We start from the raw sequence: 27359 nt of genomic DNA, 5'->3' as shown, positions 1-27359 counted from the left end.
TTGGCCCCTATTCCGTAATAGGGATGCAAATGTAGCACTTTGGAATAGGCAAATCCACGGAGGATTTAAATATCCCCTGCGGCATTTGCATTAACATGGCTGCTGCTTTTTTCCGGCTTGTAGATAAGCCGGAGAAAAGCGCCAGTCTGGACGCGATCCTCCGGAAAATAAGCTCTTTTTCGGAGGATCTCTTATTCCTACTTTCAAGGATCCTTTCAAGTAGGAATAAGAGATCCTCCGGAAAAGAGCTTATTTTCCGGAGGATCGCGTGCAGAAAGGCGCTTTTCTCCGGCTTATCTACAAGCCGGAAAAAAGCGGCAGCCATGTTAATGCAAATGCCGCGGGGGATATTTAAATCCCCCGCGGATTTGCCTATTCTAAAGTGCTACATTTGCATCCCTATTACGGAATAGGGGTCAATGTAGACACAGCCAGTGTGTATTTAGAAAGCATCTTCAAGTTCACTAAGAGCTCTATCAAGCTCACAAATTCACTTCACAGAGACCATAAGTTTCCCTGAGGTGGTCATAACTTTCCTATACTATTAGTGAGATTAAAACTAGGGATGTAAAGGTGAAAGTCTCAGTATAAACATGCCTGAGCATCCAGTTACTATTGAAAATGCTTTTGAACTACATACTGGGTGGTGGATAGATCAAATAGATTGAAGCAATTTTGCTTACCATTCCAAGCATATTAAAAATGCTTATTTGACACCTGAAAACCTTTAATCATAAAACAACAAAGTGAGTTGATTTGGTTTGTCCTCCAGCAGTCTGGCACTTCTGATAAAATACCTTTCTGTTTTGTTGCATTGACATTATGAAAGGAGAACTGTTGCAGGTGTCTACATAATAATTTCTTTTCTTCTTTCATATATTTCAGAAGATGTCTTATTTCTTGAGCTGTTTGCCTTTGCTCATATTCATGATCCCATTGAAATCAACTATTCTTGCAAGGATTATAGAATTAACTTTTTAGAGAGACATATATAATGGGTTGGACAGGATCTCTTAGTTCATACAGTCTATTCTAACCCCTTGCATAACTGTCTTCTACATTAACCATATGGTTTTTATAAGTCTACCATAGAACATGTATAATGAAGATGTCTCAGTAACATCTATTAACAAATATTTTACCTTGGTGTAATCTAAACAGTGTTTTGTCTGAATACTATGAAATAGGGGCTACATTAGCATTAGAAATGTCTAACCTAAATCTTTCCTTTAGAAGTAAAGATTATTACTCTTTAAATGCTGTTTATAACTAAGTAATCAAATGTATTTTCCTGTTCCATTTCATATCGTTACCTCTCAAAAATGTGCAGGAAGTTGTCTTCTTTGCATCATTTCTCTAGGTTGTATGATATACATCAAATATGTTTAATCTCTTTGAATAGGTATGTTCTCCTGTGTTTTTATTGTTAACATATGTAAATTATAGTCACCTTCACTTTAAAGCTCTATTACCTGAACAATGAAAGACAGCTTTTGTGTAAATGAAAATTAGGCCCAATAATTTTAATTGATGCTTTGCTAACTTCCTCAATGGCACTAACTCAGGAATAACACACACTGGACTTTGTTCAAGCAGTTGAATTTTATTTCAGTCATTTAGGCTATGTCTACACAGCAGCAGTCTGCATCTACACACGAGCAGTTATTTTGACATAATGTCGAGCTGGAAGGCTGCTTTCTCTGACTCCTGTAACCCTCATTGTACAAGGAGTAAGGGAAGTCGAGGGATGGTGCTATATCCCGAAATAAGTGCTCTGTAGGGAGCACCGAAAGTCAAAATAAGCCATTTTTACTTAAGGCACACAATTAGTGTAGCTCACGTTGCATACGCTTATTTTGAGTTTAGCGCTGCTGAGTAGACATGCCCATAGTTCTTAAAATCCTGTATAAATGGTAAAGCTTGAAATAAAATAATGAACAAACAAGTCATAAATCTCCCCTCTGTTACAGTTGCTTTGTGTCATGTTGGTAGCACAAATTGGCTCTAAATCTGGCATAGTCCGGCCTGGTGTTTGGTCAGGAGACACTGCAGTGTAAAGCTATGGCTTCTCTGTGCCCCAATGATCCACTTCTGCTGTATTCACCCTATGGACTACTGGTAGCCAGCATAAGTCAGAGCAGCTTTGTAGAATGCCCTCATTCATCTGAGGGCATGATTCAACATCCCACTCAACCAGGATTGGCCTAAAGCTTGTTTTGAAAACAAAAGCTTTATAGTGAATGATTGGAAAGCAGTTTGCAATATCAATAGAAAGGGCCTCAAGTGGAAAACATCCCTTCTCTGCAAAAAAATAAAGAACTTCTCAAACAATAAAATGGTAAGGAATAGCTTTTTAAAAACGTGCTTTGGCATGAGAGTGCCTTTCACTTGTTTTAGGCATGAATTTTTTGGAGAGTCCATCCTAAAGTGAGGATGAATATTTACATTATATAAATGTAATATCAGCAGAAAGCCTTCTGGCTGTTTGTCAGTAGGGAAAAAATAAAAACCCAGTGTAGTTTCTGATAGAAAGGCAGTAACCTTGAGCCCTCAGAATTGGAAATTCATTCATTATTAAATATAGCACCTCTTGAACTTCTTGGCTGACAACAGACAGGCATTTTTCACAAGAATCCTGATCCAAGGTACACATAGTACTTAGCTTCATACATGAATGGAGAAGATAGTGGCTTCAAACCTCTTTATGTCCTCTTTTTATCTCGGAGACAAAACTGAGAAAGAGCATGTGTTCCCTAGAACTTTGGAAATGTGAATATGAAAGACAGCAAAAGACAAAAGCCTGCAGAAGTATTAACTGCTGTGGTCCATTTATGTTGGCTATAGTTCAGCCTGTGATAGACATCTCTGCAGTTCTCCAGTATGGCCCAGAACCATCTTGATGCTGCATATGAAAGTGTGGCCAAGAGAACAGTGGCTCTCTAGATCTTCATTCAATACCTGTCAACTTGTATGAAGATGGAGCATCTCATGTTGAGACTTATCACTCCTTGACCATATCTCTATTCTGAAGAACAAAGGTACTCCAGTACGGGCTTCTATATATAGGACATTTGTCCCTCTGGTAGAATTGTTTGGCAAATGGTAAGTATTTTCCATGAACATTTTCAAAGGAAATGAAAGAATTTTTTTGTCAGAAATTTTGGTTTTTATGAAAAACTAAAAAACAAAGAATTTTTCAGGTTTTTGTATAAAAGAAAATTTCAAAAGAAACAAAATTTCTATTAATATTTTCTGGTTTTGAATAAAAGACATTTCCCTTTGAAAATGTTTCTAATGAAAGATTTCAAGTGACTCTTCCTTCAGGCTCTTGGCAAATTATTGGTATGATCATCAGTTGGATAATGTTAGATCCCCTTGGTACCTCTTCCTGAGTAAGATCTTGCCAAATAAAATGAGTTTTGGAGTAGGTTAGCAAAACACTGAATATTTTGAGGTTTGTAATTCTTTCACTTGACTTTTCCAAAAGATACACAAATAATAACATACGAAAGGAACTTATTACTATTAACTTTGTCAGCCTGCTGATTTTCTTTATTTGCTTTTTATTCTTTTAAAGCCTGGTTTTAAAGATGAGAAGAAAAGCAAAGAATCTAAAGAAAACTATTTGGTCATTAGTGATGGGCAAACTTCAAACAGTGTGTAGGTGTATAGAGTGTAGGTTCAGGTGGAATAGGCATCCAAAAATGTGGAAACTCATATAAAATTTATCTATACCTCTTGAATCTGGTTTGAAGTTTCACGACAGCAGGCTTTTTATGAGATTTCTAGGACACTGATTCTGGCCACTCTGGGAATGAATACTTCAGGAGCAGCCCTCTTTGGTAGGACATATTTCTGGAGGTTATATCACATGATCTTTAGTTAAAGATAAATCTTTAATTCCTGGAGACCCATGACAACCCGGGAGGCAACCCTTCCTCCTTGTATTATTTCAGCACTTTTGCTTAGCAGAAGTTCAGAGCTGTGCTATGTATTTTAAAATGTTATTCAACTGTCTTTAAAACTCTGCACAGTTTCTCTTTGGGTTATTTTTATGTGAACCTGTTTGCTCATATTTATTTGCAATAATATTCAAAAGAGAGCTACAGCTTGCTGGTGATAAATCAGGATGTTTTTTAGAAAGAAATGCCAAAAGCCCATTATCTACATTTTCAAATTTGTGCTGCACGCAGTGATGTGGAGACACAGAAGGTACTAATTTATTACAGTGTGCACAGTAACATTTTTAACAGGTGGAAGCTGAGAGTAAAATAAGCGTTCTTATTCTTAGAGAGAGTCAGCCTTGAATCCAAATGATCTCATAGCCCAAATAAATATATAAAACTCGCCAAATCTGTCTATATAAATTCCAATGATCTCATATGTTTTTATCACATAGTATGTACTGAGAGAACGAGGGAGAAGAGAGGAAGCATTTTCAATCATCCTGCTAAATATGCATGCAAGCAGAAGAATTGGTGGTTGTTTTATTAAACTTAACGCCAAATTCTGGAGAATCCCATCTGTCCACAGAATACCTGAAAACATTTTAAAAGCTGCATGCTCACTGTACAAAGGGGCCAGCAGAAAAGCTGTGCAGAGGAATTCTTAATCTCTCTGCACAGTGTAGTAGGTCTCCATAGAAAGGGTTATTAAGTGGGTGTCCAGTGAAAGCAGGTATCATCACACACTGAGTGAATCAGCTTGAACAAATCTCTTCATAATGGAACAGCAGCAGGCAGCTTCTGTTATTCCTCCCCAAGGCTGAAATTATAGCTATACTCTAGGGCTACGTCTATACGGCAGGCTTCTTGCACAAGAACTTTTTGTGGAAGAGATCTTCTACAAAAAGTTCTTGCGCAAGAGCGTATCCGTACTGCCACGTGCTTTTGTGCCAGAGATGTGCTTTTGCTCAAGAGAGCGTCCACACTGCCATTAGATGGCCATTCTGTAAGAGAGAGCACCTGTGCTTTTTCCGATAGGGATTTCTTGCGCAAGAAACCCCTGTTGTCTGTCCACACGTGCCTTTTTGCGCAAGAGCTCTTGCACAAAAAAGGCTTATTCTTTGTAGAAAGAGGAATAACTCTTGCGCAAAAAGCCCTGTCTTCTGATGACCTACTGTACTTTTTCTTGCACAAAAATGAGCTTGTAGCGTGGACGCTCCATGAGACTTTGTGCAAAAACAGTAATTTTTGTCCAAAAACTCTGCAGTGTAGATGTAGCCTAGTTGTGCTGACAGCAACATATGATAGATATGTGTAGCAACCCGTGTGAATATGAAATTGGTATCCACATCTGCATCTGTATCTGCAAAAATCAACAGCGGATACTCGCATCCAATGTGGATATGCAGGGCCCTAACTATCTGGTCACATTGCCTAATGCAAGAAGGCATTTTGGTGCTCCAGTGATGAGCATGGTATAAGAACACAGTAGCAGCCTGACCAATTGGGGCCAAGGATTTCATTCCTCAGTCATCCCATTCTCCCCTCCCATTCCCCAGTGTGTTTTGCTTTGTTTTGTGGTTTTTTTTTTTTTTTGCTACAGAGAGAAGTCTTTTTGCAGAGGCTATTCTCCTTCTCTAGGCTTTAACTTTTTGTGAAGTATTATCATCTTCCTCAGTTGAACAAATAAGCAAAAATGCAGGTCTTGTGAGAAATAAAATGAGAAGTTTGATGTAAATATTTAATGGTTTTGATGCACCCTGAGTAAAAGTAGGTAGGCAGTCTCACCTGCCATTTTCACTTTGGGCCACCATGGTGTTTGTTTTTTGTTTGTTAACCAACAATAAAAAATCCATCAGCAGCTATGACTATCATGTAAATGAGGCCACAAATACAAAAGGAGTGTGCATGCTAATAACCAAGAAGATGTAGCTTATATTTACCTGACAATATGTCTGTGTCAACATTTAAATTGCTCTGGCAGGATAGACATTCACTATAGCAACAAGAGTCCTTCTGTTTCATTTTCCCAAGCAGCTCTTAGAAGAATTCTTCTACTGACCTTGCACTATTTATACTGGGTGTTAGGTCAGCTTAACAATGTTGCTCAGGGATGTGGGTTTTTCACAGCACTGAGCAACATAGCTGGGTCAACATAATTTCTTAGGATACACATGGCCTCACAATTATTTATTTCAGAATTTTATTTCTAATCTGATGCTGTTATTATGCATGTACAGGTAAGGTTTCAGGTATCTATATAACTACACATGAAAGATTCTATTTCAAAAGGTTACCTTGAAGGGATATTTGAACAAATTTATTGTCTTGCTGTCGGCTTGTCCATGTCTTACATGTTTAGCACTTAGAATGGTCTTCTTTACTAATGAAAAATGTGTATATATAGAGAGAGTCCTGCAAATCCACGGATATCCTCTATGTCCAGGGGTATCCTTAGCTGCAGATGTGGATGCAGATATCTGCGGTTCATTTTTGCTGATAAAGATGTAACTGTGGATACCAAATTTGTATCTAGAACCCTGCAAATGTGCAGATATCCACTTTATATCAGCAGGCCTCTGCATCTGTGGATGTGAAGGCAGATGCAGATATCCGTGTATCACTTTTGCACATGCAGTAGTCTCTTGTGATTTGCAGAATTACTATTCTTAGTTCTGCATATTCGTGGGGGGTCTCCTCTCCTGGCCTGGGGGGTTGGCAGAGGAGGCTGGGAGCTGTGGGGAACTCACTACAACTGCCAGAAGTCACGGCAATATCCTCAAGGCTCCTGGCAGCGTGGTGAGCTCTCTACAGCTCACAGATTCTGTGAAGAGTTCTCTGCAGCCCCTGGCCCAGAGTGAGTTTGGGAGCTATGGGGCACTCACCATGGGCACTGGGAGTCAAGGCTTCCAGTATTCATGAATTTCATTATTTATGGTGGTGCCAGGAATGCATCCAGCACGAATGGCAAGATGTGGATGCAGATACCAATTTTGTATCTGTGTAGGGCTCTCTCTCTATATATAGACATGGAATGATGAGACTTTTATTGGCAAATGTTAATAAACACTGATTTCACTGTATACCCACAGGCAAAAAGCATTTCTGTTGGTAATGACTGAAATTTACAGACAAAGTAAGGAAAGGATGACTAAGAATTTATGAGAGTACTGTAATGCCAGCATTAGTGATGGATATCTATTTCATATATTTTAACATGAAATATTGGCAAATTGTGTTTTAATGGTTATAACATTTAACATTGTCTACTTAGATTACATTATTATTGATGGAACTCCCTTCCCCCAAATTCCTGCAACTGAGAAAATTTAAATTGATAAAAATTGAAAAATGCTTAAAAATTAAAAACATTGATACTATCTGATGAAATTATGCATAATAACATTAGAATTCTTCCAAATATAAAAGGCACTATTGCCTGAACCAGTGATTGAATCAATGATTGGTAGGGTTTTTAGAGGCCAAACCTCAAAAATAAGGTGACATTTAGGACTAATGCCAAACTATTGAATGTTGCAGGTGACATTTAGGATTCAGGCCAATACTCTTATGAGGCTCTGCTTGACCCTTGTGCAAGACACTGGACCTTGACTAAACACCTGTCACTCCTACACAACTGGGCAAGGAATTATTAAGACCTCATATTAATATGGGAACAGGGTCAAAACAGGGGGAAGTGGACTATACTCTAACTGTACTCTTCACATAATTCTAAAATGTTTCCAGTATTATAGAGCAGTTGACTGTTTCTCCCCAAATGATCAGCAGCTTAATATTAATGTCATTTAAATCATTGTCATTAGTTTTCAGAGTTAACATCCCATTAATATGAATTGGACAGTGAAGGCTCCTGTTTCTTGGAAGACTCAGGAAGACAGTACTAGAGTTATTCATGTTTAAAACATTTTGTTTGTGTTTAGAAGGTACAGAGACTTAAATGTTTTAAATGAAAGCACAAATTATGCAGAAATATATGGGCAGATGAGAGAAGTGCCAATACTGTCTGTCACTGAATACCCTGCCTGATGTATCCCTTTCTACACTATGGCCGTTTACCTTTCCAAAACCTCCTGCTGCTCCTGATAACCTCCAGTTTGAGGAGTAAGGGAAAAGAAAAATGCTGTAACTCCAATCTTCCCTTACTGTGGTATGGAAAAGGAGACGATTGAGATATTAACATTGGGGCTTCTCAACATTTTCCATCAAAACTTTTTTTCTGACAAAAAAATGGGTTTTCAGTTAAATGAAAAATTTTCACTAAAAGTGATTTTCTTAGAAAAAAATTGTCAAAAAACCAAAACCAAAAATGTTTATGGATCTCGAGTCTGACTTCTCACAAATTCAGAATTCTGAGGCGCATTTATATATTTGCTGGAATACTTGGTTGCAGTCAGTTACCAAAATCAGTAATTCTTTCTAATATCTCATGCTTACATAATAGGAACAGTTCAAAAGCTGGCTTGAAAAGAACTATGTCAACTATAAATAGATATTATCGGCTAAAGGAGCTATTCACTCTCTCTAAAATAGAGAATAGTGCCTGAAACAATGCTATTTTACCTTCTTGTAAAAAGCTAAAAGAAGTTTTTCTAATTGCACCTACTGTAGACAACTTTTGGAATAAGCCACTAAAAAGAAGACTTGTAACGCCACTCATAAGCATAAACAATTAATATAGCAAAGTGCTGATAGACCTTGCTGATTCATTTGGAGTAAAGCAGCAGTTTCTTTCCCAGGGGAAAAAAATCACAACACATCTTGAAGAATTTAAAAGTCAGATAGTAAATCTTGGTGAGGATAGGGGCAATATGGGTGGTTCAAAATAATGCATCTTGTTTTCTTTGTTTCTCTGACAATGCATTAATAAGATGAGTAGAAAACTCTCCTTAGTGAGTGATTGATTTATTCAGTGGTTATGGATTTTTACTCTGGTACAGGACTACCCTGAGGTGGAATTTTGATAATTTTTTATAACAGGGAGGAAACTATAGCTTGTGCCAATAGAAGTTGAGTCAAAGAAATATATTCTAGGATAGCATTTAAAGGCAATATTTCCATACGCGTGCGCACGCGCACACACACAGAGTAGAATTGCCTGCTTTATTTTTTTTAAGTGGAGAGTGCCATCCTCCATGAAGCAGTCTGAGGTTCAAAGTTTTCTATGTTTTCCCTCTTTTGACTTGTGTTAAACTGTCAGACTATGAAGTTGAATGCAGCTGCCTCCCGAATGGGTCAGTACTGCTCTAAGCTGGTTAGAGAAGTTTAGGGAATATGATGTGAAGAGCCCTGTCCTCCCAGTGCTACCCAAAAGCTTGAAAGAGGTCAGTATATCAACGTCAACTCCTCTGGGGCTGTGATTGGGACTAAACCAGTGCTCACACATGGTCACTCCTCTTGCAGACCCTTCAATCTGCACAGATTTTAAACTTCCATTAAGTATACATAGAATGTGTGTTTCTAGCCCTTCTAGTTTGGAAAGAAGCCTTCAGGGTGTCATTTGATTTAGTATGGTTCATGAGCCACCAGGAATTCCTCAAACAGACACATTGAAACAATATAATTCTGAAAGGAATTGCTCCATCTAGTGTAAAGGGATGCTAACTCTGATATCTGACAGTGGCAATTTAAACATCAGTGTGGTTTGCATATTGTATTGCTGAGAGCATTTAAGCAGAAACATCTCACTGACATTGTTAACCCTGTATGACCCCACTTTTCCATGATGAATGAACATGAGAGAATACTGCAGTCAATGGGAACTTGAATCAGTCCTTGCTTTGAAATGGGAGTAGATTGAATGCACTCTCGAGCAGTTAGTCTACATCTACACTGCCCAGTCTTGCACAAGAACATATCATTGCGCCTCATTTGCATACTTAATGAGCCGCAATTTTTGCGCAAGGGGCAGAACACCTCTTGCGCAAGAGTTTTTTTGTACAAAATGGCGGCTCATTAAGTACGCAAATGAGGCACGGCAATAATCACCGCTGTGCCTCATTTGCATATGTTCTTGCGCAAGACTGGGCAGTGCAGACGTAGCTTTAGAGTACATCTACGCAACAATGTTATTTCAAAATAACTGACATTATTCCAAAATAACAGTGTGTGTCTACACTACAAGTCTTTATTTTGAAATAATGTTGAGCTGAAGGACTTCTTACTCTGACTCATGATAAACTGCATGGCTACGTCTACACTGGCCCCTTTTCTGGAAGGGGCATGTAAATTTCATGAGTCGTAGTAGGGAAATGCGCGGGGGATTTAAATATCCCCCGCGGCATTTAAATAAAAATGTCCGCCGCTTTTTTCCGGCTTTTAAAAAAGCCGGAAAAGAGTGTCTACACTGGCCCCGATCCTCCGGAAAAAGCGCCCTTTTCCGGAGGCTCTTATTCCTACTTTGAAGAAAAAAAAAAAAAAGCGGCGGACATTTTTATTTAAATGCTGCGGGGGATATTTAAATCCCCCGCGCATTTCCCTACTACGACTCATGAAATTTACATGCCCCTTCCGGAAAAGGGGCCAGTGTAGACGAGCCCCCATATGTGTAAGGGAAGCTGAAGGAAAAATGTTCTTCCTTCGACTTCCTGCTGTGTAGACTACTCCAAAGCCGAGTTAAGGTATTTCGACTTAAGGTACACAATCAACGTAGCTGAAGTTGTGTAGCTTAATTTGACTTTAGCCTTGCTGTGTAGATGTACCCTTAGTGTGCATTGGCAGGGTCCATACAGACAGCTAGTGCACAGGAGCTTAGCACAGGTAGATTCACACCCCAGCTTTCAAAAAAATAAATATTTACACAAGCCCTAGATGACTGTTTAACTTTTAATTCAGTGATAAATGTACAATGTTTCATGTCAAGATTGGTTATAATGGAATTTTAGCCCGCTCTCCACTAAAATCAATAAGTACTCCTCCAAAAGAGCAAACCTAAAAAGAAAGTTCTGATATTAATACTATTACAACTGAGTATTCCTATAGCAGGCAATCAAAGAATGCAAAAGAAAACTCCTGTAGTGCACGTCCAGAGTGCAAATGGTATGTGGTGTCTGTATGCCAAAAAATCCAAGTTACTAATGTTTGATATATCCCAATAGCATGCTCAGAAAAATAGGGAACGTAGATTTTAAAATCTGTTTTGTTTTAGTATAATTTAACCATGACATTGCACATTCATCATCCCCAGATGCCCTTAGCGAAGCTTGCATGTTCCAACTGTCCTGTACAGTTGCTGCCAAGTGCAATAATGTATTTAAGAATAACCATATTAAAATGTTACTTCACTAATAAAACAGAAGTGATTTTCTTTAGAGACCATTTTAAAAGCTGAACTTTAGTCTTGGGAAATTAGCACAAAATAAATATATCTAGAGGTTGCAATATATGTATAGTATAATTCAGCTGCCCTCGAGCAAGCTTGCATTAGATGTTATAATAGCAATGGTTATGGAGGACTTTTGGCTGAAGATAGTCTCTGCAAAGTTAGAAAATACATTGTTTTTCCTTGCCTTAAAGATATTTGTTTCCTGGTGTGACAGGATGCTGTTAACGGCTACAAATTAGGCTTTATGGAAGCTACAGTGGAACATCAGTTACAAACACCTCAGGAATGGAGGTTGTTCGTAACTCTAAAATGTTTGTAATTCTGAACAAAATGTTATGATTGTTCTTTTGGAAAGTTTACAAATGAACATTGACAATACAGCTTTGAAAATTTATTTTATGTTTATTTTTACCTTAGTAGGGCTCTCATATACAAACTGTGTGGAGTGTGTAGGCCGAAGTGAACTGATTACTGGGGGTTGGTTTCACGCTTCTCAGATGATGAACCAGAAGGAAGAAGTCTAAGGCTACGTCTAGACTACATGCCTCTGTCACCAGAGGCATGTAGGTTAGGCTACCAGGCATAGGAAAATGAAGCGGCGATTTAAATGATCACCGCTTCATTTAAATTTACATGGCTGCCGCGCTGAGCCGATCAGCTGTTTGTCGGCTCAGCGCGGTAGTCTGGACGCGCGGGTGTCGACATCAAAGGCATTTGTCGACCACCCAGGTATGCCTCCTGGAATGAGGTTTACCTGGGTGGTCGACAAATGCCTTTGATGTCGACACCCGCACGTCCAGACTACCACGCTGAGCCGACAAACAGCTGATTGGCTCAGCACGGCAGCCATGTAAATTTAAATGAAGCGGTGATTATTTAAATCGCTGCTTCATTTTCCTATGCCTGGTAGCCTAATCTACATGCCTCTGGCGACAGAGGCATGTAGTCTAGACGTAGCCTGGGTCCCAGTTTACACTAGACCTGGAACTTGCATAAGGTACACAACTCCAGCTACACAGAATACCTTAAGCCAAGTTTGGTGCCATCTCTACTTCGGGAAGCCAATAGGAGCAAATGCTCCTGTTTGTCTTCCCTTACTCCTTGCAACTGCAAGGAGTACAGATGCCAGCTAGAGCTGCCCTCAGCATTTGATTTACAGGTCTATAGCAGACCTGCTAAATCGAACACCAGAATGTTGATCTCTGGCATGGAGAGTGAAGACATACCCATGGGCTGTGTCTAGACTGGCCAGTTTTTCTGGAAAATCAGCCGCTTTTCTGGAAAAACTTGCTAGCTGTCTACACTGGCCACTTGAATTTCTGCAAAAGCATTGACTTGCTACTGTAAGAAATCAGTGCTTTTTGCGGAAATACTATGATGCTTCCGTTTGGGCAAAAGTCCCTTTTGTGCAAAACGTTTGTGCAAAAGGGCCAGTGTAGACAGCTGAGATTTGTTTTGCACAAAAAAAATTGTGAAAATAGCAATCGGGGCTTTTTTGCACAAAAGCGCGTCTAGATTGGCCACAGACACTTTTCCGCAAAAAGTGCTTTTGCGGAAAAGCATCCGTGCCAATCTAGACACTCTTTTCCGAAAATGCTTTTAACGGAAAACTTTTCCATTAAAATCATTTCCAGAAAATCATGCCAGTCTAGACGTAGCCAAAGTGTCTGGTAGTTAAGAACTTGGGGTAGTTGGATTTTGGGAGACTGGGGAACAGAAGGGCTGTTGACGTCATGCTAAGCTCATCAGAGCCAGAGTGAGACCTTATGCTTATGGGGTAGTTAGTTGTATCAGGGCTCTGAGCCATAGAAGCAGAGCATTAAGATAGCCAAAGTTTATATCCATACTTGTCTGAAAGGATAAAAGATCATTACTGGTCTGAGTGATCCCAAAATATCATTCCATCACTGGTATTCATTTCTGTAAAGCTTTACTTGCACAGAAGTGTATTTGGTATGTTAGGCAATCGAAAGCCAGGGCATTTAAATGAGCCTTTAGTTTGAATATAGTTTTCATTGTAATGAGAGTGATTGTAAAGAACTGTTACCATTTACAAACAGCAAATTAACAAATCTTTGAGACAGTATATTCTACCTTTGTGGACAAAGGATGCATATGCTTTAGCAAGCCATACTGAAAAATCCTTGTGAAAGAATACTAATTTCACTTCTTACAGTTCATTCATAATTAACAGTATTTTTACACTTTGCTATTTGCTGTAATTAATGGGAATGATTGTATGTACTGTACTTCTTGCCTGAAGAGAGCAGGAAAACAGGAACAAGGATGAAATTCTGGCCTCACTAAAGGCTGTAGTAGAAGTCCCATTGATTTCAATAAGGTTAATGTTTCATCCCCAAATTTCAACCAGTGTGTGCCATGTCTATCATGCACAAACCACCTTAGTTTGGTTCAAAAGGCCATTAGCTGTCAACAATCAAATTCCCTTGGAAATTACTTTCACTGTGACCCCATCCAACAGTAAATGGCAAATGGCAAACATATCAGGCAAGACCACATTGCAGACAGGCCTGTTGACAGGGAGTGGCAAAGGGAGCAGTTGCTCCAGGGCCTGACAATTCTAAAGGGCCTGAGGCTCCAGCCGTGGGTGCTACTGCAGCATCAGTGGTGCCTGGAGCCCTGCCCCCTTTAAATGGCTGCCAGAGCACTACATGGCCACTCTAGGCAGCTTTGAAGGAGGGGGGATAGGAAGGCACACCACACTGCAGACAGCACTGAGGGCAGCAGGGAGGGGGCGGAGGATGTGTGCCATGCTCACTGCTCTTGCCCTGGTCCTTCTGCTCAAGGCCCTACCCCTTCCAAGAGCATGGAGCTGCCCTCCACCCCCACCACCTTGGCTGTCAGCTCCCCTGATTGCAGCTATGTTCATTTACATCATCTGAGGACATGACTGATAATACTTCTTTAAATTGAGCCATTCATCATCTGGCCCCCTTTACTGAGTGCGGGTGCTCTTTCCCCTACCTTTGGTTTGTTTGTTTGTTTCAGATTGCGAGCTCTTTGAGGCAAGAATTATATCTTAGTTTATAAAATACAGGACTATGTAGCACTTTAAAATGTAATCTACATAGTCCTGTATTTTGTTTCAGCTACACCAGACTAACACGGCTACATTTCTATCACCTTCAACTAACAACTTCTGCTGTTGACTGAAAACTAATAATGATTAAGCAATTAATCAAAAGAAACATAGTACTTTAGGGGTGATCTCATCAATGCAATACAAAGGAGGCCTTGCTGCTTCCCTGCATAAAAGATTTCTGCATCCACAGCCTGAAACTGTATACACATTTCTCTTTTGCCATCTAGACAGAAAGTTAGACGGTGATCCTGTCTATGCGGAATGCTCATTGAAGTCCGCAGGGGTTATGTATATGGATGGATTCCAGAGACAGGCCCCAAGTTTACTGAATACAATCAGCCTTTGGTCTCTTTCTTTCTACTTTCCAAGTATCTTGGTTATTTGAATAAATATGTTTTGGATTACATTTTATCAGATGTATTTGTCTGTGGAGAATATAATCTTAGGATTTCTTGTCTATATTTTTAACCTTTCCAAAACCCTTGATAAATTTATTTATTTTTTTACTTAATTCGTGTTTGCAACATCTCCCCATTTAGTGTCAACTGCAACTCCACACTGTGTTCTGTATTCCAAGTCACATTCTCAGTAAAACTAGTCTAAGAAACTATCACTGCAGTACTTCACTGGATACATTTGTCCATCCCCAAGTGGAAGAAGCATTGTAATTTATTATTATCCTTTGCCAGTTTGCTGTCATTTGATGACACTCATATATAATCCTTTTTTGAAGTCTAGTAGTAGATAGAAATCTATTGAGATCATGTCACGTGCCTCAGTGGGTCACAACTGAGAATAAGAAATTTAGGACAGATTGCTAAGAAATAGCTTTTAAAAACAAAAGTAGTCATGTGGCACCTTTGAGACTAACAAAGAGAAAAAAAAAAGGGAGACCCTCAGAAGAAGGGGGTGGGGGAAATTCCCTGTTAGTTGTAATCCCAATTGACAGCTTTCCTTACATTCAACACCCTATTGACATCAAAAGCTAAGTATGGGACACTTCCAGGCCACTAAATTAGCCTCATTAGCACTAGGACTACAACTGATAGGTATTTTTGCCCTCTCCTTTCTTATTCTGGTGCCCCCCCCCTTTTTTTCCCCAATCAAGATCATCTCATCTGATGCAGTGGGTTTTGCCTATGATAGCTCATGATACTATATATATTTTTGCTAGTCTCTAAGGTACCATGGGACAACTCATTGTTTTTAAAAGTTGTTTTTAAAGTTACAGACTAACACAGTTACCCCTCTGAGACTGCTAACAAATAGGACAGACTCACCCCAAACTGATGATTATTCCACCATTAGACTTCACTTCACATAAGTGAGCTTCTGTATCATCATATTAGTTAACAAGAAGCCAAAATCATACCATCCTTAGGCATTCCAGCCTTTGGTTCACTACCCAGATACTTGAACTTTAAGGCAAGTTATTACTGAAAACAAATGTCAGTAGACCTGGATCCTTCCAATCTCAAGGGATCAGTGACTTAGCCAGGTCAATATATAACTCAGACCTTATCCAGTAATCATGCTGATGCCAATCTTTCAGCAACTAAAATTGAAAGTTTTAATAATAAAGGACAGGTGAGTTCAAAATAGTTAATAAATCATATACATACAAATAATTGCAAAGTCCTTGTACCGGGTTTGTAGCATTGATGCAATAAACTGCTAGTTTGCGATAGTCTCTCTGGAATCACCAAAAAAGATTGGCAGTCATCAGTCTTTATTTGGAGCTTCCTTGTAAGTGAGGGTATGTCTACAGGGTAATGTAGGCATACCGCACTTGCAAATGAAGCCCGGGATTTGAATTTCCCGGGCTTCATTTGCAAGTGTGGTATGCCTACATTACCCTCCTAGTTCGAACTAGGAGGGTAGTGTAGACATACCCTAAGTAAGTAAGTAAGAAAGAAGTCTCTGTTACCTTTTTGTATCCTCTGCCATGTACATGGAAATTTACTTGCAGCCTCTGTTTGTGGAAAGTTGCTGGCCCAAGCTGGAGCTCAAGGTCACATGAGCATATCACATGTCCTTATGTGGCTTGGTGACTCACAGGGTTGACCATTGGGCCCTCAATGCATAAGGTATCCTCAAGGAGAGCTATATGGACAAAATGAAGGGTTTTTTTTTCTATAGCCCATTGTTAGAGTGAACTATTCTTATTAGGCCATTCTCTCATAGCCATCTAGCCTTGATGTAAATCAATTTGAGAAGTGTCACCCCATTACAAACATATTTGGGATACAAATACATAGTCAATATGTAGAACTTTAAATACAGAAATGACACATGGATTTAATCAGGGTAATCATATTTGATAGACTGTAACTTTTCCATTGACACTTGGCACGATATTTCTTGCATAAGAGTTGTTACAATTGTATAATAGTGGTAGCATGGGTGACCGGTATGCTAGGTGGGGGAAGGCTTTGTCTTCCCAAGCCGCCAGCCTAGCCTTGCCCACACTCTGCCCCCAGAAGGCCTGCTGTAGGTGTTCTGGGAGTGGAGTGTTGCCTCCACCCTCCCAGTGTTCCAGGGCAGGGAGGCTGGAGCCTCATGCCCTCTTCCCTCCCCATGCTCCAGGGCCAGCGAGGTTAGGGCCATGTGCCCTTCCTGTGCTCCAGGGTCAGGGAGGCTTGGGCCACATGTTGCCCACCCTCCCAATGCTCCAGGGCCAGGGAGGCTGGGGCTGTGTGCTCTCCTCCCTCCCTGTGCTCTGAGGAGAGCGGGTGGCACATGGCTGTCTCCCCTTGTTGGTGAATGGTAGCAGTAATGATACAAATGGTCATTTTTAATCATACAGCATCATACACGCCTAAGAGGGCCCCACTCCCGGGCGCGCGGCACATGCGCGGCTCCCACCCCGGGCGTGCGGCACATGCATGGTGCCCCGGGCCCCGGGCGCATGATGCATGCGTGGTGCTGCCCGAGGCACGTGATGCATGTGCGGCTCCACCCCCACAAATCGGGCCCCACACTTCCTAAAACCGGCCCTGCATGTGTGGACGTGGAAGAGGGAGTTTTTTTCAAAAGAAGAGGCCTCCAGGAAAAAGCACAAGTGCCCTGATGGCCACTCCATCCATAGTATTCACAGCTTAAATATGAGATAGCATCCATTCAGTGTGGATGCTATCTTTCGAAAAAGGAAATTGCTTTTTCAATGCGCTTTTGCTGTGTGGATGCTCTCTTTTAAAAGAAGTTTTTTTGGAAGATCTCTTCTGAAAAAGCTTCTTTTGAAAGAAGCTTGCAATCTAGATGTACCCTTAGAGACGAACAAAAAATTCTATTTACTTTTACAGTAAACTTCCGATAATCCGGCACCTTTAGGACCCAGGAGGTGCCGGATTATCAGATATGCAGGACTATCGGAAGGGGGGGCTTTGAGGGGTCTGGGGTGGGTGGGGGATGCATCCGAATCCGGCTGAATCCGGATGCCTGAATCCGGACTCCTGGGACAGAGCGCTGGGGCGCTGCCGGGTTGGTCCCCGCAGCGCCGCACCTTGGCACTGCAGGGAGCAACCCGGCAGCACCCCAGCTGCTCTGTCACAGGTGTACCCAAGTCAGCTGCTGCTGAAACTGATCAGCGGCTGATTCCAGGAAGCCGGGGCAGGGCAGCTCTGCTCGGGCTTCCTGGAGTCAGCCGCTGGTCAGTTTCAGCAGCGGCTGAATCGGGGAAAGCTAGGGTGCTGCCGGGTTGGTCCCGCAGCCCTGAGGGGCAGCGCTACGGGACCTACCCGGCAGCACTCCAGCTGCTCTGCCCCCGGCTTCCCTGATTCAGCTGCTGGTCAGTTTTAGCAGTGGCTAAATCGGGGAAGCTGGGGGCAGAGCAGCTCCAATGGTCTGGCTGCCTGGAGTATTTCCGGGTTCCTGATGGTGCCGGACCATCAGGAGTGCTGGACCATCAGATGCCAGACCATCGGAGTTTTACTGTATATTTAAACAATAAAGTTGTTCCTAAGTAACAAAGCATAGCTATAAACTTAGATGCAAGTTCAGAATACCTCAAAATTCATGGTATTCCTATTCAGGCTTTTGGTCCAGATTAGCTTTAATGAGCAGCCAGTAGAAATGCAAGAAAAAACAAATAGTCTGGATAAATAGATTATCCAGGCCAAAAATGTATCTTTGAAAACAAAAGCAAATCAAAACCATGCAGTGAGGCTTGAGAACAGAGCATACATACACTTTGTCACATATGATGTAAGATGAACAATTTGGCCTATAATACCCATATCTTGACAATGGGCTAACAAGCAGCAAGTGATTCTCGGAATTACAGATCAGTGAGAAAAAACAGTTGAGAAAAATCATTGAAGTTAGGGTTATAGAGTGACTCAAAGGTACCCTCTTTCAGTGTAATCAAATATGAGATGCAGGAGATTGAAATTCTAAATGAAATTAATATTTAAATATAAAGTGATTTTGATTAAGAACCTTGCAAGAGTATCTTGAGGAACAGTGGTAACCACCAGAAGAAAATAAAGTCTTATCATGGGATAAAACTGGTTGTGTCAAGAAGCTAAAAGTCATAAACCGGTCAGTTTAACGTCTGTCCCAGGGAAGATAATGGAGCAGGTAATTAAGGAAATCCTATGCAAACACTTGGAAGGTAATAAAGTGATAGGGAATAGCCAGCATGGGTTTGTGAAGAACAAGTCATGCCAAACTAATCTGATAGCTTTCTTTGATAAGATAACGAGCCTTGTGGATAAGGGAGAAGCGGTGGATGTCATATACCTAGACTTTAGTAAGGCATTTGATATGGTCTCGCATGATATTCTTATTGATAAACTAGGCAAATATAACTTAGATAGGGCCACGATAAGGTGGGTGCATAATTGGCTGAATAACCGTAGTCAGAGAGTTGTTGTTAACGGTTCTAAATCCTGCTGGAAAGGGATAACAAGTGGAGTTCCTCAAGGGTCTGTTTTGGGACCCGTACTGTTCAATATCTTCATCAATGATGTAGATATTGGGATAGAGAGTACGCTTATTAAGTTTGCAGATGACACCAAACTGGGTGGGGTTGCGACTTCTTTGGAGGATAGGGACATAATTCAAAATGACCTTAGCAAGTTAGAGAAATGGTCAGAGGTAAACAGGATGAGGTTTAATAAAGAGAAATGCAAAGTGCTCCACTTAGGAAGGAACAATCAGTTCCATACATACAAGATGGGAAGCGACTGTCTAGGAAGGAGCATGGCGGAAAGGGATCTAGGGGTCATAGTGGACCACAAGTTGAATATGAGTCAACAGTGTGATGCTGTTGCAAAAAAAGCAAATATGATTCTAGGTTGTATCAACAGGTGTGTTGTAAGCAAAACTCGTGAAGTCATTCTGCCGCTCTACTCTGCGCTAGTTAGGCCTCAGCTGGAGTACTGTGTCCAGTTCTGGGCGCCACATTTCAAGAAAGATGTGGAGAAATTGGAGAGGGTCCAGAGAAGAGCAACAAGAATGATTAAAGGTCTAGAGAACATGACCTATGAAGGAAGGCTGAAGGAACTGGGTTTGTTTAGTTTAGAAAAGAGAAGATTGAGGGGGGACATGACAGCAGTTTTCAGATATCTAAAAGGGTGTCATAAGGAGGAAGGAGAAAACTTGTTCATCTTGGCCTCTGGGGATAGAACAAGAAGCAATGGTCTTAAACTGCAGCAAGGGGGGGGGGTTTAGGTTGGACATTAAGAAAAAGTTCTTAATTGTCAGGGTAGTCAAACAGTGGAATAAATTGCCCAGGGAGGTTGTGGAATCTCCATCTGTGGAGATATTTAAGAGTAGGTTAGATAAATGTCTATCGGGGATGGTCTAGACACTATTTGGTCCTGCCATGAGGGCAGGGGACTGGACTCGATGACCTCTTGAGGTCCCTTCCAGTCCTAGTATTCTATGATTCTAAGGATCTGAGCAATTTCAAAAGGACCTAGTCAAAATTAAATTATATTTGTGCAACACAGTAGCAAATTAAATTCAAAGTGGACAAATATAAAGCAATGAAGTATACCCTGTCTGAGGAGCCTCTGAATCAGTGGAGGGCATCCTGCAGCCCATCAGAATTTTATATGTGGCCCATGAGATGTTTTGTTTACTGTTGCTCACATGCAGAGTTGCCAGATTCCACTGGTTTCCATCCGCATAGTTTATTTTCTTACCAGTGTTGCTAAAGTGATGTGTGTAACGCAAGAGAACGTGATTACACACAACATTGACCATAAGAGCCATGTACCCCCTTTGCATCTGATCAAAGTGCTGATGCTGTTCAATTGGCAAATTTGAAGTGCACAAATGCAGTTAGCAAAACGACCCTATCCCAGGAGAACATCTTGTATATGGTAATCTTGTGGTGCACTGAGATAAAGGAGGGTCCACATGTGTCTCGTTCATTAGCTTAGGTTGCCCATCACTACTCTGAATATTTTTACAGGTATGCGGATTAGACAGACCTCTAGGTACTGTATGCTGACATTGCAGGATTGCAAATCCCATAATGCACTCTCTGGATGCTCTCTGGGACTGGACAAAGCTTCTGGGGTCAGAACAGCCTCCTTTTTGTGAACAGGGAACTGGAACAGAGAGCTGCTTCTCCCCTTTGTATCTGGGCCCAGGAGAAACAGAGACGGAGTCCTGTGATTGAGTTGCTAGGCTAAAGACACATGACCAGGGTTAAGACCACACGATAGCCAAAAACTTGTGTCTCCACAGTGAAGCATTGAGAGCAGAAGCTGAAGACTGCTGGTTGAGCAGAAGATCTGGATTTGGCTTACAGACCATTGAGTAAAGAACAAGTTACCTCTGGGTTAGTGCTCTCTAAGGCTATCTCTAGACTACAAGGTTTTATCAGAAAAATGTACGCAAATTGCGCTTTGCAATTTGCGTACCTTTTTCCATTTTTTTTTTTTTGGAAGAGGCTTTTCTGAAATTTGGCCCATCTATGTTGAGCAAAACTTCAGAAAAAGCCTCCTCTTTCAGAAGAGCCCTTCTTCCTCGTGGAATGAGGAAGACAGGTTTCTGAAAGAGCATGTCTCCTCTTCCTCCAAAAAAGTGGAAGAGTAGATGCGTTCCCTCATGCGGTGGAGTTTTTCCGCGATACCCGGTATCCTGAATAAACCCCATAATGTAGACATAGCCTAATATAAGAACTCAGGGGGGTAGCTGTATTAGTCTGTAAGGGTATGTCTAGACTATATGGTTCCGTCGACAAAGCCATGTAAACTAGTTTACCTGGTATAGGCAAAGAAGCGGGGATTTAAATAATCCCCGATTAATTAAAATAGACATGGCCGCCGTGCTGTGCCAATGATCAGCTGATCCAGCACAGTGAGGCAGTCTAGATGTGGATCTGTCAGCTGGTGAAGCCTTTGCTGACCGATCGCTTATGCCTCGTGAAACGAGGTTTACAGGATCAGTCGGCAAAGGCTTCCCCAGCCGACAGATCCGCGTCTAGACTGCCACACTGTGCCGGATCAGCTGATCGTCAGCACAACGTGGCGGCCACGTTTATTTTAATGAAGCGGGGATTATTTAAATCCCTGCTTCTTTGCCTATGCTGGGTAAACTAGTTTACATGGCTCCGTCAACGGAGCCGTGTAGTCTAGAAATACCCTAACTGAAAAGACCTAAAAAACAACAAATGGTCCTGCAGCACATCAGAGACTAACAAAAATGTAGATAGTATCATGAGCTTTCATGGACACAACCCACTTCTTCAGATGAATGGAGCAAGGGGTCCAGAGGTACAGTATTAGGATTTGTGCATATTTTATTGTTTAAATATATTAGTATTTGTGCATATTTCATAACATTAATATTAGATGCATCACCTGAATATGTGTTCTTTTCTATAAGGGTAAGTTTGCACTGCATGCTTATTTCGGAATAAGCTATTTTAGAAGATATGTTCCAAAATAGCATATTTCGAAATAGAGCGTCTACACTACAGGGAAGCCTCAAAATTAGACCGAGGCAGGTTCCCCTAATGTGGGCATGCTACCTTGATTTAGAGCCCCAGAGAGCACTGGGGAAAAATTACTTAGAATGGCCCTAGTGAGGAACTATTTAGAAGTAGCAGCAGTGGAGCATCCACACACGCCCTATTTCAAAATAGTTATTTCGGAAGAGGAGTTATTCCTTGTGGAATGAGGGTTACAGAAGTCGGAATAAGCTGTCCATTATTTCGATGTTATTTCAAAATAACGGAATTGCTGTGTAGATGCTCACATTATTTCAGAATAATTGCCGTTATTCCAAAATAACAGTGCAGTGTAGATGCACCCTAAAAGACTATTAATTACTACTATTTATATTACTTGACTGATACATTCCTTTGTTTATGACTTCATAACTGTTTGCAGTGCAAATATTGATGCCACAGTTCAATGCTTTATGTGAACAAATGTGATACAAGCAGGAGACACTGTTTAACCCCACGGGGAAAAAAATCTCCCTTTAATGCAAATATCCCAATAAAGAATTGTAATAAAGAATAGTATGCCAGATCATTTGTTCTCACACTAAAAACTTATGGAAGGAAACTTAAGGGGAGGAAATCACCCAAAGATTTTCTCACAAAATTGTTTGCTGATTATTCCACAGAGAACAGCATTTGATACCCTGTGAAATGCCGAGACTCTCTGATCCTTCCCTCATGCCCCTTTCCCAATCATGTGGTTTCAGAGAAACCAGTTGGTTATCAGGCACTTTCCTTGGTTACAGATGGACTAATGTCCAATGATTCCACTTACCATGTGTAGTGAGTTTCATGGATTAAATGATACTACCTGAGGTTGCATTATCCTTTCTAATATGTTCCACCGAACAATGTATTTCACCTTAGCTCTGCTCCCCAACAATGCACAGGATCCCCATTGCGACTCCAAACTCTATCCAATCTTTTTTTCCTCTCCATTCATGGATCCCAACTCAACAGAGAGCCACAAGGACTCCTGAATAAGTGGATGGAGAGACTAGTGCCATGGGGAGGACCCTTCCATTCAAAATGGGCAGAGCTGCATATTTAGGGTGCCAAACCTTGGTGGTGTGGTCTGGCTCTGTGATAAATCTGACAAGTCCCTTTGTTTTCTGTAGCCATGTTCTTCTGTATGCTAGAGATCTGTGACTGTATTTCATTTTTTATAAGAACACGAAATGTGGTATCACAAATTTAACATAATTAATTATAAAAATCTTCTTTGGGTGTTGAGCTATTAATCTTACATGTTATATTAACATGATCATATCATATAACACCTGCCTCTTGCACTTGTCCACATTTTTAGTACCATTGCTAAGGACTTTTCACTTTATCAGGTTTGGGATGAAACTCTTGCGAAGTCTGCAGAGGCTTGGGCTGCAACATGCATTTGGGACCATGGACCTTCCTACTTACTAAGATTCTTGGGCCAAAACCTCTCTGTAAGAACTGGAAGGTAGGTAACTGTTGTTTTGCAAAACCTTTATTTAAAAAAAAAAAGAAAAAAAAGAAATTGAGTGTCCCTTAGCTGATGTCAACTGCCATGAAGGTAGGCCAATCTGAACCTTTTAGCTAGTGTGGTGGAAAAAGAACTAAATTTGTCTACAGCTTATAAAGATTTTCATTCCAGTCAGGAATCTGAGAATTAATTATTAGAAAATCTGACTGTAACCACGGATTTCAGATCTCCACAAAATAACAGTTTGCAAATAGACGTACTCTATCCTAGGGATGCCAGGCCAAATGTTCTAACATAGCAAATTTTGAAAATGAACTTTTCCCTCCAACCTCTCTCTTTAAATTCACCTAGGTATCGATCCATTCTTCAGCTGGTAAAGCCATGGTATGATGAAGTGAAAGACTATGCTTTTCCATATCCTCAGGACTGCAACCCTAGATGCCCACTCAGATGCTATGGACCCATGTGCACACATTATACACAGGTTATATGAGATTCAATCTTCCTTCACCAATCTATAGTTCAAAATTGGACTTTTCTGTGATGTGTGTGTATGTATAAATAAATAATATTTCTTTTAAATGTCAACTTCACCAAAAGAATAATGATTATTTATTCAGATGGTCTGGGCCACTTCCAATCGGATAGGCTGTGCAGTCCACACATGCCACAATATGAATGTCTGGGGATCTGTTTGGCGGCGAGCTGTTTATTTGGTATGCAACTATGCCCCAAAGTAAGTCGCTTTCTTTTCATTCTGTTTACTTTTCTACTTCATGCCTGTATGGGTTATTTGATAGGACTGTTTGCTCCCTTTTTTTCCAGCTAGCATTCCAGTCATGCTTTAGTGCTGGGCCTGCTTCCTCAAACAAATATAATAACTGGAATTATAAAAATGTACTAGTTTTGTATATAAAACAAACCAAAGAGGAATAACAAGATGTGTATTTAACAAAAGCACATCTCATTATCTTTTGTAGCTTTCCTTGATAGGATAAGAAGTCTTGTGGATAAGGGAGAAGTGGTGGACATGGTATACCTAGACTTTTGATATGGTCTCGCATGACCTTCTTATTACTAGGGAAATACAATCTAGATGGGCTACTATAAGGTGGGTGCATAATTGGCTCGATAGCCATTCTCAGAAAGTAGTTATTAATGGTTCACAGTCATGCTGGAAGGGCATAACAAGTAGGGTTCTACAGGGGTCTGTTTTGGAATTGGTTCTGTTCAATATCTTCATCAATGATTTAGATGATGGCATAGAGAATATGCTTATTAAGTTTGCAGATGATAACAAGCTGGGAGGGGTTGCAACTGCTTTGGAAGACAAGGTCACAATTCAAAATGATCTGGAAAAAGCTAGAGAAATGGTCTGAGGTAAATAGGATGAAGTTTAATAAGGTTAAATGTAAAGTACTCCACCGAGGAAGGAACAATCAGTTTCACACATAGGCTGTGTCTACATTGGCACCCTTTTCCGGAAAAGGGATGCTAATGAGACAAGTCGGAATTACAAATGCTGTGGGGGATTTAAATATCCCCCGCAGCATTTGCATGAACATTGCTGCCGCTTTTTTCCGGCTCGGGGCTTTGCCGGAGAAAAGCGCCAGTCTAGACGGGATCTTTTGGAAAATAAAGCCTTTTCCGGAAGATCCCTTATTCCTCTTAAAATCAGGAATAAGGGTTCTTCTGGAAAAGGCTTTATTTTCTGAAAGATCCCATCTAGACCGGCGCTTTTCTCCGGCAAAGCCCCGAGCCAGAAAAAAGCTGCAGCTATGTTCATGCAAATGCCATGGGGGATATCTAAATCCCCCGTGGCATTTGCAATTCTGACTTATCTCATTAGCATCCCTTTTCCAGAAAAGGGCGCCAATGTAGACACAGCCATACAGAATGGAAAGTGATGGTCTAGGAAAGAGTACTACAGAAAGGGATCCAGTGGTCATAGTGGACCACAAGCTAAATATGAGTCAGCAGTGTGAAACTGTTGCAAAAAAAGCAAACATGATTCTGGGATGCATTAACAGGTGTGTTGTGAGCAAGACACGAGAAGTCATTCTTCTGCTCTACTCCGCACTGATTAGGCCTCAGTTGGAGTATTGTGTCCAGTTCTGGGCATCACATTTTGAGAAAGATGTGAAGAAACTGGAGAAGGTGCAGAGAAGAGCAACAAGAATGATGAAAGGTCTAGAGAACATGACCTATGAAGGAAGACTGAAAGACTTGGGCTTGTTTAGTTTAGAAAGGAGAGGACTGAGAGAGGACACCAAAAGGGTGTTACAAGGAGGAGGGAGAAAAATTGTTCTCCTTGGTAGATAGGACAGGACAAGAATCTGGCTTAAGTTGCAGCAAGGGAGATTTAGATTGGACATTAGGAAAAACTTTCCAACTGTCAGAGTGGGTAAGTACTGGAATAATTGCCTACGGGGGTTCTGGAATCTCCATCACTGGAGATATTTATGAGCAGGTTGGATCGACATATATCAGGGATGATGTAAATGGTGCTTGGTCCTGCCATGGGGGCAGGGGGGCTGGACTTGATGATCTCTTGAGATCTCTTGATGATCTCTCCAGTTTTAGTATTCTATGATTCTATGATTAGTGTAATGCTCATCCTTTGTATTACTCTATTTCTCACACCTTTTTCTCCTCATTCCCTGGTTCTGTTACATATAATTTAGGACCCAGTTCTGCAGTCCATACTTATGCTGATTTTCACTTACTTGCATTAATTGGCCAACTGCAGCCTGGGGGCTTAAACTGTAAGTACCTCTGTTAACCCAAAACAGTTAGATCTGTGATTTTACTGATCAGATGATGGGCTGTCTGCAGTATCTTACCCCCTTCGCATCTATCATCAGTGCTTTGTATGGTTGAGACACAGGCAGGTTAGATAAAACAACAAGCTCTATAATAGATATCAGAAATAAACAAACTAGGACTCCCTGCAATGTAACAATAAAGGCTCTGATGTTAGTACAGATGTAGCCATAGCACAGAGCTCATAGCACAATAGGGAAGGACTATACCGTGCCCTGTAGACACTGGGATGACACAGGGGACACAAGAATGCCAGGAACTGGATTCCAGGAACCTCTGGAACAGGTAAGTGGACTTCCCTCGATCTTCTGTCTTCTTCCGCTCTTGATACACCATCCTGTGTGTGGTATGCAGACACTCCCTATCTGGCTTTGCACGTAGGTGTAAGGTAAAGGGTCCCTTCTAGATGTTATCTTTTGTGGCTTTAGCTCTCAGCAAGGCTGGCTCACTGTGGGAGATCTCTGTGCTCTACTGGGATGATGTGCTTGCACAGCATCCAGAGACACAGAGCGCTGTCAGAGTGACAGACACTCCTCTATATGCTTTCCCGTTGCTGGGCAGATTTACTGTCACATGGCACTCCGTGTTCCTACCTTTTCCTCTGTTTTGGCACCAAACTGGAAAAAGGGCTCCAAAAGCCTGGAGAAGAAGGGGCACCAAAATGGTTGTCCTTTTGACAATTCAAGGTGGAGATTCAACCAAAATGGCAATCGTATACATCA

The 27359-nt window shown here is 41.0% G+C and overlaps 1 protein-coding gene across 1 annotated transcript in view; it reads left to right on the top strand.

Moving 5' to 3' along the window:
• The window catches only part of PI15 (peptidase inhibitor 15), a 46415-nt gene that overhangs the window by 5253 nt on the left and 13803 nt on the right, over positions 1-27359 (top strand). The window contains exons 3-5 of the mRNA XM_006131549.5: positions 23693-23811; positions 24166-24298; positions 24435-24550. Coding sequence (XP_006131611.1) covers positions 23693-23811; positions 24166-24298; positions 24435-24550 — 368 coding nt within the window. The remainder of the gene's footprint in view (positions 1-23692; positions 23812-24165; positions 24299-24434; positions 24551-27359) is intronic.

Source organism: Pelodiscus sinensis, chromosome 2, assembly GCF_052426305.1.
Source record: "Pelodiscus sinensis isolate ZL-2025 chromosome 2, ASM5242630v1, whole genome shotgun sequence".
In the NCBI taxonomy this organism is placed as follows: Eukaryota; Metazoa; Chordata; order Testudines; family Trionychidae; genus Pelodiscus; species Pelodiscus sinensis.
The sequence above is the reverse complement of the archived record's forward strand: the minus strand, read 5'-3'. Positions and strand labels throughout refer to the sequence as shown.